The 14,895-nt window shown below is 29.2% G+C and overlaps 1 protein-coding gene across 1 annotated transcript in view; it reads right to left on the reverse strand.

Moving 5' to 3' along the window:
• LOC119603820 (ephrin type-B receptor 1-B) overlaps positions 1 to 14,895 on the reverse strand; it is a 208,674-nt gene that overhangs the window by 58,010 nt on the left and 135,769 nt on the right. The window contains exon 9 of the mRNA XM_037956018.1: positions 8,762 to 8,857. Coding sequence (XP_037811946.1) covers positions 8,762 to 8,857 — 96 coding nt within the window. The remainder of the gene's footprint in view (positions 1 to 8,761; positions 8,858 to 14,895) is intronic.

Consider the following 14,895-nt stretch of genomic DNA (forward strand, 5'->3'; position numbering starts at 1 on the left):
TGAAATGAGATATATGTAGAAGGTTTTAAATTTTAATGTTTTTAAAAAGATGTGTGCCAAAGACAATTTGCAATTTACATATGTGTTCTAAAATGTATTAAAATGTTCAGATTACATAAAACTTTTATTAGAAACTTGAATGGAATATACCACAATTCTCTAACTTATAATTTTCTCTTAAAAATTGGAATAGTTATCCTTAAACCCATTGTTTGGAATGTGGAGTCACACTACTTTCAAAATTAACAGTTCATACATACATATGTATATAAATATCATTTTACTTATTAAAAAATCCATCATTTAACATCGATGTTTATTACATTGTAAAATGATTCTTACGGCTTTTTCAATAACAGCGCTTTTGAGGCTTATATTGTTCTCAGCAGAGTTATTGTCGGGAACTAATAAAATACTTTCCTCATTGTCGTTATCATCCAATTTAATTTCTTCTCTTGGGTCATCAAAATTCCAATAAAATAAATTAATAATACTAAATAATTGTTGACTTGTAAATATACATGCAGTAAATTGTGTGTATAGGATTTTTAAAAAAAAAAATGTAAAATACAAAAAACTCAAAATACTGAGCTTAGTGCGATACCAAAAAAAAAAAACTCATTACTAAATAAAACCAAAATCCATAAAATGCGTTATCGTACGATGAACAGAAAATTGGACTTATCGTACATAGAGTAGACAGCAACATTTTGCATATTGGAATCGAATAAGATAAGTACTATGGACGTCACGACAATATTCACAAAATTTTTAAGGATCGGTCCATACTTGGTCATAGATCCCATATAAGGACCATTCCGAAAATCCTAAAAGCACAAATATTTCAATGCCAAGTTAAAGCTATTATGATAAATTCGACACAAATATGTGTTACCTAAACATGAATCATATACGAATATTTTCCGGATAGCCCCATTAATGGTCAAGCTCCATATAAGGTCCATCCACTTCCGAAAAATCACTTAAACGCATATATTTCATTGAATTCTAAAGCTATTTTGATGAAATTCGACAGAAATATTTTTGTGTGCACTCAAATCATTTCACTATTTTTTTTACGGATCGGTCGCTTATTGGTCATAGCTCCCATATAAGGCCCTCTTCCGAAAATCACTTAAAAGCACATATTTCAATGTCAAGTAAAGCTATCCTGACAAAATTCGACACTAATATGTTTTGCCTAAACATAAATAACTCTACGAAATTTTTTCCGGATAGGCCTATAATTGGTCATAGTTCCCATATACGGTCCACTTCCGAAAATCACTTACACGCATATATTTCATTGAATTCTAAAGCTATAGGGGTAAAATTCGAATCGAAATTCGAAATTTGAATCATTCTACCACTTTTTTCTCGGATCGGTCCATTATTGGTCAAAGCTTCTATATAAGGTCCACTTCTGAGAGTCACTTAAACTCACATATTTCATTGTCAAATAAAGTTAATTTGAGAAAATTCGACACAAATATGTTTTATCTTTACATTAATCACTCTACGAAATTTTTTGCGAATAGGCATATAAAACATTGTACCAAATTTTTTCTGGATCGATCCATATTTGGTAATAGGTCCACTTCAAAAAATCCCTTATACGCACATATTTAATTATCAAATAAAGATATCTTGATAAAATATAAAATATGATGAATCACTCTGCGAAATTTTTCCGGATAGGCCCTTAATTGCTCATAGCTCCTATATAAAGTCCACTTCCTAAAGTCACCTAAACGCACATATTTCATTGATTAATAAAGCTATTGGAGTAAAATTAGACTTGATCTTTTTCTGCATATAAATCATTATATGAAATTGTTTCCTGATCAGTCCATAATTGGTCACAACTCCCATATTCTGTATAAAGATACATCATTCTATTAAAATGTTTTCGAACTGGCGTATTAATATACATTTTTCTGGACCTAATCAAAATTAGTTCGACAAAAATTTTTCAAGTTATCTAAAAATTAGATAGTTAGATGGGTTTCAATAAAAAGTAGTTTGCTGGTGGAGGGTATTTAAGATTCGGCATGGCCGAATATAGCACTCTAACTTGTTTTTACTTAATTATTGGCAAAAATTGCCTTTTTCCCGAAATCCTTCAAATTCACATCGCAGGTACGGTAAAACTATGAGAGATATTAAGCTCATTCTTTCTGTGTTTAATTCTTATATATATCCTTTATAATATCCAGCATAGAAAACTTTAATTTTTAATAATCCATTTAACAAAATTTTTTAAAGTTTGAAAATGGAGTTTTGGAGATGCTGTTAAAATAATGGCCCTTTTTTGACCACAGACTAAACCGAGTAAGCGTTATCCAATTTGAACAAAAATTCGTACTAGCACATTTATGAACCTTATACAGATAAACATAATATTTTTTTGTAAAATTTTTCAAAACTAACAAAAATTTTCTTATATTTACTTTTATATGTCTTCAGAATCACAAAATTCACGGGGGAAATTTTAATAACTCAAAACTTTTTTAACCAATTTTGAGTTTTTCCATCTTTTTGGAAAGACGATTTTGCTATAAAATGGTGCAATAATTAATACTTAAAGCATAATTTTGTGAAAAAACTCCAAAAAGTGCCATTTTTCCCATATAAACGCATTTACAAACTTTGGCGGCGATGAGCGGGCTCTTACCCTCAAAATAATTGAATAATATTTTACAGTCTTCCATTTGACGTTAAAATACAACACAATTTCACTATTAGATGTTGATCCGAGCGAAAAGCCTATTTTCGACCCACCCTAATATACATACATACATACATGCATACATACATACATACATACATACATACATACATACATACATACATACATACATACATACATACATACATACATACATACATACATACATACATACATACATACATACATACATACATACATACACATACATACATACATACATACATACATACATACATACATACATACATACATACATACATACATACATACATACATACATACATACATACATACATACTACATACATACATACATAACATACATACATACATACATACATACATACATACATACATACATACACATACATACATACATACATACATACATACATACATACATACATACATACATACATACATACATACATACATACATACATACATACATACATACATACATACATACATACATACATACATACATACATACATACATACATACATACATACATACTACATACATACATACATACATACATACATACATACATACATACATACATACATACATACATACATACATACATACAGTGGACGTCCAATAGTACGTATACTCTTTATTACGAATATCCAATAATACGAATGGCAAAATTGTTGCATTGTCTACTCTATAGTACGAATAAAGTCACAATTTTTCTGTTCGATAGTACGAATAACGCATTTTTTATGGGAATTTTGGTTTTATTTACGTATGAATGAAGTTTTTATTTTTTTATTTCGGTATCATTCACCTTAAGCTCAGTAATTTTGAAGTTTTTTTGTATTTATTACAAGTGTTTTGTATTTTTAAAAATCCTATACACACAATTTACTGCATGTATATTTACAAGTCAACAATTATTTAGTATTATTAATTTATTTTATTGGAATTTTGATGACCCAAGAGAAGAAATTAAATTGGATGATAACGACAATGAGGAAAGTATTTTATTAGTTCCCGACAATAACTCTGCTGAGAACAATATAAGCCTCAAAAGCGCTGTTATTGAAAAAGCCGTAAGAATCATTTTACAATGTAATAAACATCGATGTTAAATGATGGATTTTTTAATAAGTAAAATGATATTTATATACATATGTATGTATGAACTGTTAATTTTGAAAGTAGTGTGACTCCACATTCCAAACAATGGGTTTAAGGATAACTATTCCAATTTTTAAGAGAAAATTATAAGTTAGAGAATTGTGGTATATTCCATTCAAGTTTCTAATAAAAGTTTTATGTAATCTGAACATTTTAATACATTTTAGAACACATATGTAAATTGCAAATTGTCTTTGGCACACATCTTTTTAAAAACATTAAAATTTAAAACCTTCTACATATATCTCATTTCAACCATTGGACTCACGATACTTTCAAAATTAACAATTCATATACGTAAATATGTCCCTTTTATGCCTGTTTATGTACAAGAAATTTATTTAAAATAATACACATTTATTATATTTTGTTCCGTTATGTAATTTTTCATGAAAAATAAAACAAAAATAAATAAAATCCAATATTTTATGTGTATTATTTGAATTTAAACATACAAAATGTGTTGTTCAATAATACGAATTTTTCGGTATTACGAAAGGGCCTGACACTATATAATTCGTACTAGTGGACGTCCACTGTACATACATACATACATACATACATACATACATACATACATACATACATACATACATACATACATACATACATACATACATACATACATACATACATACATACATACATACATACATACATACATACATACATACATACATACATACATACATACATACATACATACATACATACATACATACATACATACATACATACATACATACATACATACATACATACATACATACATACATACATACATACATACATACATACATACATACATACATACATACATACATACATACATACATACATACATACATACATACATACATACATACATACATACATACATACATACATACATACATACATACATACATACATACATACATACATACATACATACATACATACATACATACATACATACATACATACATACATACATACATACATACATACATACATACATACATACATACATACATACATACATACATACATACATACATACATACATACATACATACATACATACATACATACATACATACATACATACATACATACATACATACATACATACATACATACATACATACATACATACATACATACATACATACATACATACATACATACATACATACATACATACATACATACATACATACATACATACATACATACATACATACATACATACATACATACATACATACATACATACATACATACATACATACATACATACAATAACAAAATCTCACAAAAAAATCATCAAAATGCTTAAAGTTAAATCAATTTTTATTTAAAGAAAATATCTAAATTTATAAGTATAGTAATTTATAATTTTATAAATTTTAAATTAATTAACAATTTCTATTAGCAATAATTATCAATTACTTTGTTTAATTTTGTCAAATTTAAACACAAAAACATACAATATACTAAAACAAATTGCATACAAGTCCTAATGAACAAACAACCCATCAAGTTTTATTGTTCAGTCGGCTTGATTTGTACTAACCAGTCAAACTATCAGTTTTTTTTACGTCCCTTAGTAAGAAAACGAAACCAAGAACTAAGCAATACGTAAGCAGCACACGCAAAACTGTTTTTACTGTTCAGTCGTTGTGTTCAGTTCGGCTGAGTTGAAAAACTTAACATGGCCGCTGCTTGTGTGTGTGGCTGCTGAAGAAAAACAAAACCACTTGCAAATTATTGCAGCAATGTGTTGACACAGTTGACTGACTTCAGTTAGCTTGTAAGGGGAAATTTTAACTAGTTACTATTTTTTAAGCATGGTACTAAATTTAGTCAAATATTTAGTAATTTGCGACTGCAATTAGAAGTTTTTTGAAACCCTGTACACATGGCGATGAAACACACAGCCATTCAAACATACGAAACGAAATAATCAAAAAACAAAAACAAAATACACAACGCAATGAATAAGCAGTGTTGTTGTTGCTTATTTTTTATGAAAATTTCAGAGGTTGTCTCGGATTTTTGCTTATATCTCCGTTGTTAATGGACGGATTTTGCTGATTTTAAATAGGAAACTTCTCGAAAGCATGTCTGATAGAATTATTATATCTGGGGTCCTCAGAAAACTGATTTCAACAGACAGACGGACATGACTTAATTGACTCCGCTATCTATAAGGATTCAGAATATATATACAGGGTCGGATATATAGAATATATATATAGGGTCGGATATTATATTTTGGAAATTACATTATTACATATATATATATATATATATATATATATATATATATATATATATATATATATATATATATATATATATATATATATATATATATATATATATATATATATATATAACAAAAACTTATATTCGAGTAAATATAGATATATTTTATGTAATAAAATATTTTTATTAGAGTATTTTCCAAAATAAGTTAAATTAACGTTAATGTCCTGGGGAATTTTTAATAACTTTTAAATTTTTCATAATGTGTAAAAATAGAAAAATTTATCACATAATAGCAAAATATACGAAGTATGCTCCTATCGCGACCAGTACCCCGTTTCTGTATTTTTCTCATCGAGAAAAATTTTCGGAAAATTTATATGACCTGTGACCCCATCGGAAATTTCGGATAGGCGGAAATTTCGGATTGTACTAAGAAATTAAGTATGTATATTTAGCTAATATTATAAAGAAAAATTGCGACATAATCTGTATCGCAGTTAAAAATATTAAGATTTGAAAAAATCATTGCAATGAAAAAACAAGTAAGAAAGTATAGTCGCGCTTGGCCGACTATATGATACCCTACACCAGTTATGAATATTTAATGTGATTTATTTTTATACCACCATCAAAAAAGATAGAGGTATGTATATTGTTTTTGTCATTCCATTTGCAACATATCGAAATATTCATCATAAAAGTATATATATTCTGAATCCTTATTAAATTCTAAGACGATCTAGCTATGTCCGTCCGCCTGACCGTCTGTCTGTTGAAAACACGATAGAGTCCAAATCGAAGTAGCTAGCGGGCTTTTCACAGACATTTTATATTGAGGCAGTTTGTTTGGTATTGAAAATGGGCAAAATCGGTCCACGAATTCGCCTAGCCCCCATATAAGCTCCCCTTCAGAAAATGACTTTAACGCTCATAACTGACTAAAAGAAGCATCTATAGCGATGAAATTCGACATGAAACCTAAATCGCTCTGTAAAATTTAATAAGGATCGGTCCATAATTGACCCTACCCCCATTAAGGTCCCCTTCAGAAAATTAACTGAACGCTCATAACTGACTAAAAGAAGCAGCTATAGCGATGAAATTCGACATTAACATATTTTATAGCAACCTTAATACCTTCGTAAAATTTTATGAGGATCGGTCCATAATTGACCCTACCCCCCATATAAGGTACCCTTCAGAAAATAACTAATGCTCAAAACTGTCGAAAAGAAGCATCTATAGCGACGAAATTCGACATGAACATATTTTATAGGAACCTTAATATCATTGTAAAATTTTACAAGGATCGGTCCATAATTGACCCTATCCCCCATTAAGGCCCCCTTCAGAAAATTAACTTAACGCTCATAACTGACTAAAAGAAGCAGAAAATTTTACGAGGATCGGTCCATAATTGACCAAAAAAAGCAATTTATTGGCGAAAAAATTATTTTCTAAAAGAGGCTTTATATGGGGGATAGGAGCAAATGTGGACCGATCCCGATAAAATGGGTTGGATAGATTTGTATTTATATAATATATATAATATTTGTCTGTGCTAAATTTCATTGCAATAACAGTGTTAATAAATGAATTGCGTATATTCAAGTCACTTTCTGAAAGGGATTTTGTATGAGGGCTAGGGTCAAATGAAGTCCGAAATTCCGAGGTCATCAAGGCTTGTATAAATCTTAGTTGTGCGAACTTTCATCGAGATACATTTATATTATACATAATTATGAGCTCAAAAGCTCTTTTCGGGGGGTTCAGTTGTATGGGGGCTAGGTGAAACAATGGACCGATTTTAAAAATTTTCAATAGGCTTTGTCCTTGGGCGAAAACAGACGTGTATTCCAAATTATCTTGAAAATTGCGACCTGTACTTTGATAACAACGTTTACATGGACACACGGACGAACGGACGGACATCGTTAAATCGACTCAGAAAGTGATTCTGAGTCGATCGGTATACTTTAAGGTGTGTATAGTACTAATATTTTAATGCGTTACAAACATCAGCACAAACGCATAATACCCTGCCCACTATAGTGGTGTAGGGTATAATTATGCACTGTAGAACTAAAATGTAGGGAATTTAATTCTTTATAGAAATTATAACAGCATCGAAACGCGTACGACGTATTGTTATACGTAAAAAATTGTGATTTGTGTGGCCTTTGACCATCAATACCTCGCGTATCGCACACGATTTTTATACCTATTAATAATGATAAGGATATGTTGTGTCAATTTTCAAAAATTCCGCAGTGAAACCCTTATTTTCTTGGACTATGTAATGTTTAGAATAAAACATATTTTTATATATTGTCTTCAAATATTTACCGAAATATAAGCCAAGCTAATTTTTTTAATTAATTTTAAAGTTAACAGTAGTTTTAGGCCCAATATTACAACTTGCCAATAACTAAAGGCTAATTTGTTTCTCGTTATTATATTTATGTATACGGGAATATAAGCTGACGGAAAGATCTCCTTATGCTTTATCGATATCCTTCAACTAAAGCACAATTATAAGAACTAGAAACGAGTTATCTACATTATAAAATCGTACCTTTAGTTATTGCCAAGTTGTAATAATGGGCCTTAAAATGTGACATAATATACCTGGTTTAAGTGTTTTGATTGCCACATCAATATCTTGTACAAAACTTGGTGGTATTTTTAAGCGACCACGGCAAACATCTCCAAATTCGCCTCCACCTAAAATATTTAATAAATACAAACAAATTAATAATATTAATAATGTTTAAATTTTTGTTAAAGTATGCTTTATAAATATTGATCTTCACTTCAAAACAAGGAATCCGAAATTAACTTAATTCGTTTTACCATATTATTATTATATTAGTATTTTAAAAAATCATAAATTAAAACTTGCTATTTTTATACCCTCCACCACCATCAGTGGTGATAGAGGGTATATATAAGTTTGTCATTCCGTGTGTAACACCAAGAAATATTCATCTGAGACCCAACAGAGTATATTTATTCTGGTTCCTTATGAAATTCTGAGTCGATTTAGCTATGTCCGTCTGTCTGTCTGTGTAAAACACGCTCACGTTAAAACGAAGCAATGTAATTTAACCGAATTCTCCCAAAATATTCATTATTATCCGGTAATGAATATAAGCAAATAAGCAAAATCGGTTTACATCAAGAAAAGTTATGAATCAAAATTTTAAACAACTCCGAAAAAAATAAGCATTTTTTACACATTCTGATGTAATTTTCTCGAAAACTATGCAAGATAATTTCATGAAAGTCATCATACATTCGTTTTTACACAAGGTATTGATTCTTGTTGAAAACTGCCAGAATCGGTCCATAATTTCATATACCTCCCATACAAAAGTACATATTCCCGGAAAATGAGTTTTTTGTTAATAACTTCTGTCAGAATATTGATATCTTCACAAAATTTTACAAATTAAAATCTTATGTCAATGGAATTCATTGAGAGAAAAAATTTTCTGGATCGGTCCATAATTGGACATAGATCCTATACAAGGTCCCCTCCCGAAAATCACTTAAACGCACATAACTCACTAGTATTGTTGGTTATTATTAACCAAAATTGGTTATATTTATTTTGCATGTGTACATGTGAATTATTTTTTCGTTTTGGTTATTTTTTACAAACAATTGAACTAAATGCTGTTTGCTTTTATTCTAAAAATAAAATTTAAAAAAAACTTCGTTTATCTCTAGTTTTAAATCAACCGTAATATTATTTTATTTACACTAGTCAATCTGTCACCGTGAATAATGAATCCTCTCTCTCCTTTTGGTGCATCCATGAACTTAAAATCACTTTTTGGGTCGATTCAAACTCCGTCCTTCCTTTAATATTTCTATTGGAACATATTATGTAAAGAACTCGCGATATTTATATATAAAAACGAAGTAGGCTGTATTTCGTATTTCGATTTTTATGGAATTTGGTGGTAATAGTCTACGTACTTAGTAGATTATGTCCTCCAAATTAAATTTAAAATTTAAAGTATAATTGGAACTTCTATACCTTCTGAAATTTTGCATAAACAGATACTGTGCTAATTTGCCGAAATTCTAAGATAAATGATTTAATTAGAATTAGTAAAGTATTTTCTGCTAATTGATGCAAGAATAGTATCACAATATCTTTAATGTATTTAATCAACTGATATTTTTAAGCAACACAGCTAAGGAAAATGAAATTTTATTGTATACAAAAGTTGTAATAACATCTAAACTCGTACGACGAACAATAATCGCGATATATGCAAAGATTTGATACTCATAATATTTGACTTCTACTATCTCTAGATGATCTCTACATTTTCTAGATGATGTTGTATACTACTTTTTATTTTACCGTCTTAAATTCTAAATTTTGGTAAATTTGTCGGATAATTTGGATAGATTACGTTTACAAATATTGCTGAAGTTATGAATGTAATGCTAACATCCGCTACATGGTATTATAATTTGGTCAAATATACCCCTTAAACACAAATTTCGAACGAAATCTCCAAATCTGTACATAAAATGGGAAGAATTTTATAATTTAAAATTGTTTTCCAAAAAGTCATATGTGGATTATTTTTGAATTGCGCTAAAACGCGTTAAAAACTCAGTTGTTTTTTAAAATACATTTGTTAACGAATCCGCGAAGAGACATATATTTATTGTTGAAAACACGATAGAGTCGAAAAGAAACAAGATAGAAAACTGAAATATTTTGCCAAAATATTTTTAATTGACCCAGTTTGATTGGTATTGAAAATGCGAAATATCGGTCAACGATTTCCTATTCAGAAAATTACTATATTGCTTAAAAAAGCGTCTATAGCGATGAAATTCAATATAAAAAAGTTTTATTGGAAATGTATTTGTCAAAGTTTATAAGGATCGGTACATAATTGACTCTATCCCTTATAAAGTCTCCTCAGAAAATGACTTAAAAGCTCATAATGTACTGCAATATAGCAACAAAGGAAGTTTTAAAGGAACTAAAATATCTCTGTCAGATTTTATGAGAATTAGTCCATAATTGACCATACGTCTCATATAAGATCCCGTACAGAAAATTACATTAACTCTCATAACTGTCTTTATAATACCAGTTTAGCGACGAAATTTAACATAGTTACAAGTTCCACTTCAGAAAATGAATTTGTTATCTTAATGTCCAAATGTAAACATGAAACAAATAAAAATAATTTTGTTTACTTTTTCTTAATTTGGTTATTTTTTATTGGAATTTTGGTTAGAAAAAAAATTTTGCTGTGGCAACACTGCTCACTATTAAATTAAGATATCCATATACAATTTGGTACAAGTATTGCTCTCAAATACAGAAATATTACTATGAAATTTTTTTCCGATCGGTCCATAATTGGTCATAGCTCCCATACAAGGTCCCCTCCCGAAAATCACTTAAACGCACATAACTCATTACTAAATTAAGATATCCATATAAAGTTTGGTACAAGTATTGCTCACATACACAGAAATATTACTATGAAAGTTTTTTTCCGATCGGTCCATAATTGGTCATAGCTCCCATACAAGGTCCCCTCCCGAAAATCACTTAAACGCACAAAACTCATTACTAAATTAAGATATCCATATAAAGTTTGGTACAAGTATTGCTCACATACACAGAAATATTACTAGGAAATTTTTTTTCCGATCGGTCCATAATTGGTCATAGCTCCCATACAAGGTCCCCTCCCGAAAATCACTTAAACGCACAAAACTCATTACTAAATTAAGATATCCATATATATATATATGTATATATATATATATATATATATATATATATATATATATATATATATATATATATATATATATATATATATATATATATATATATGGATTTCCATATAAAGTTTGGTACAAGTATTGCTCACATACACAGAAATATTACTGTGAAAGTTTTTTTCCGATCGGTCCATAATTGGTCATAGCTCCCATACAAGGTCCCCTCCCGAAAATCACTTAAACGCACATAACTCATTACTAAATTAAGGTATCCATATAAAGTTTGGTACGAGTATTGCTCACATACACAGAAATATTACTATGAAATTTTTTTCCGATCGGTCCATAATTGGTCATAGCTTCTATACAAAGTCCCCTTCCGAAAATCACTTAAACGCACATAACTCATTACTAAATTAAGATATCTATATAAAATTTGGTACAAGTATTGCTCACATATACAGAAATATTATTATGGAAGATTTTTTCGGATCGGTCCATAATTGGTCATAGCTCCCATACAAGGTTTCCTCCCGAAAATCACTTAAACGCACATTACAAAATATTGATATCCATACATATAGCACAAATATTGATCTTATATACATAAATTACACTATAAAATTTTTTTACGATCGGTCCATATTTGGTCATAGCACTCATACTAGGTCCCCTCCAGAAAATTACTTAAATGCACAATATGCATTGCCAAATAATGATATAGATACAGAATTTTGAAATTTTCTCTTTATATACATAATTGGTCATACAAGGTCTTTTTACGAAAATCTCTTAAACGCACGTTACTCATTACCAAATAAAGCAATTGATACAAAATTTGGCACAAATATTAGTTTGGTATACAAAAATTCTATTTCAAAATTTTTTCACGATCGGTCCATAACATGGGTGCGGTCGGTCCCATGCAAGTGTCCCTTCAGAAAATCACTTGAACACACATTACTTATTACTAAAATAAATTACAAAATTTGACTGAAATATAGCTTTTATGTACAGAAATTTTGCTTAAAGAATTTTTTACGATCGGTCTATAATTGGTCATATCTCCCATACTAGGTCCTGCCCCTAAAACCAATTTATCCGTATTTAACTAGTTGCATTATCAATTTGTGTAGAACAAAATTATATATATATGTATTTTGAAAATCCTTAAATCTTACACACACATGCATATATATATATATATATATATATATATATATATATATATATATATATATATATGTGCATTATTAAATATCGCACAGTGGTATAGGAAAAAAAAAAAAAAAGGGAAATAATTCGGTAACTTCTAAACGGTTAATCCGATTTTGATGAAATTTGGTATGCACAAAGAGGAGGTGTTGTCGAGTTTAGGTTTTGAATTTGGACCTTATAGGCCAACCAGGAGCCCGGCGGGGGGTCCTCAAATTAGGACACCTTGGCTATGTTAAATTTTTAAAACGATCCTATTTCTTCATTTGAGTTCCGATTTAAATTCGTATATAGAATCTCCTCATCGAGCACTATAAAAAATGTAGCAGTAAAATATCTCTTATAGTTTAGGAGATATTCGCATTTGAAAATTAAAATTTTAAAATTTTTACCGTCCTTACTTTAGTTTTGTGATAATAGCGGGTCCAAATATTCCCGATTTTCGCCATATTTTTTTATTCGCTTAACAACAAGTTTATATATCAAGCAGTGAAAGAATTATGTAAAAATCATGACTGAGTCCAAAGTTATAGGCATTTTAATTTAAAAAATTAAAAAAAGGCGATTTTTTGCCATTTTTTTGGGAAAAAAGTATCTTTTTCTTTTTAAGTTATCTAAAAAGTTTCTAAGAAGATGTATATAGAATTTATACTTTTTGGAAAGCTGACTTTATTTTTGATACCGAGGGGACCAGGTCCATCCAAAAAAACCCTATTTTTTATTGAAAATTCAATTTTGAGCAAAAATTCTCAAATCGCATAGTCGATATCAAATTATAGTGACCTGTTTTATATGACCCAATATGTTCTTAATCATTTTGTAACGGGTTTCGATAACCCCGCTCCTGGCAAAAAACCAAAAAATCCCATTTTTGGGATTTTTTAAAACTTTTTTGGGAATTCCGGGATTTCTAATAAGAAAATTCGAAATTTTTATTTAATTTTGGATTTTGAGTAAAAAATCTACCTAACTGTAAATTTTCATCAAAAAATATTCATAAATAAAATTTTTATTGCAATTTGAAAAATTTGTATCTTCGCAAAAACTGAATAAAAAACATTTTTTAATTTAAAAAAAAAAAAAGTATTCCGCGAATTTTTTAATTTTCAAAAATTATATACAGTTTTGAAAAATAGACAAAATTACCTTTCCATTGATATATAACATGCCTACCTAATGTTTTTTAAGTGACAAATTAATTAGGGAAAACTCAACATCTTTTAGAAAATTTAACTAGCACTATTATTTTCATCCATATATGTAACAAATTTAAGAGTTAACCTTATGTTAAGCGAATAAAAAAAAATATGGCGAAAATCGGGAATATTTGGACCCGCTATTATCAAAAAACTAAAGTAAGGACGGTAAAAATTTTAAAATTTTAATTTTCAAATGCGAATATCTCCTAAACTATAAGAGATAATTTTTATAGTGCTCGATGAGGAGATTCTATATACGAAATATACGGAACTCAAATGAAGAAATAGGATCGTTTTAAAAATTTAACATAGCCGAGGTGTCCTAATTTGAGGACCCCCCGCCGGGCCCCTGGTTGGCTTATAAGGTTCAAATTCAAAACCTAAACTCGGAAACACCTCCTCTTTGTGCATGACAAATTTCATTAAAATCGGATTAACCGTTTAGAAGTTACCGAATTATTTCCCTCTTTTTTTTTTCCTATACCACTGTGTATCGCAAAAGCATATCTATGTTCAATAAATCTTGGAATTGTAACAGATTTAAGCTGTTTAAATCTTGGGGTTTTTCTATTT

The sequence above is a fragment of the Lucilia sericata genome, unplaced genomic scaffold, assembly GCF_015586225.1.
Source record: "Lucilia sericata isolate MDLA Ls3-8-SP2 unplaced genomic scaffold, ASM1558622v1 Contig000342F_arrow, whole genome shotgun sequence".
NCBI classification, from domain to species: Eukaryota; Metazoa; Arthropoda; class Insecta; order Diptera; family Calliphoridae; genus Lucilia; species Lucilia sericata.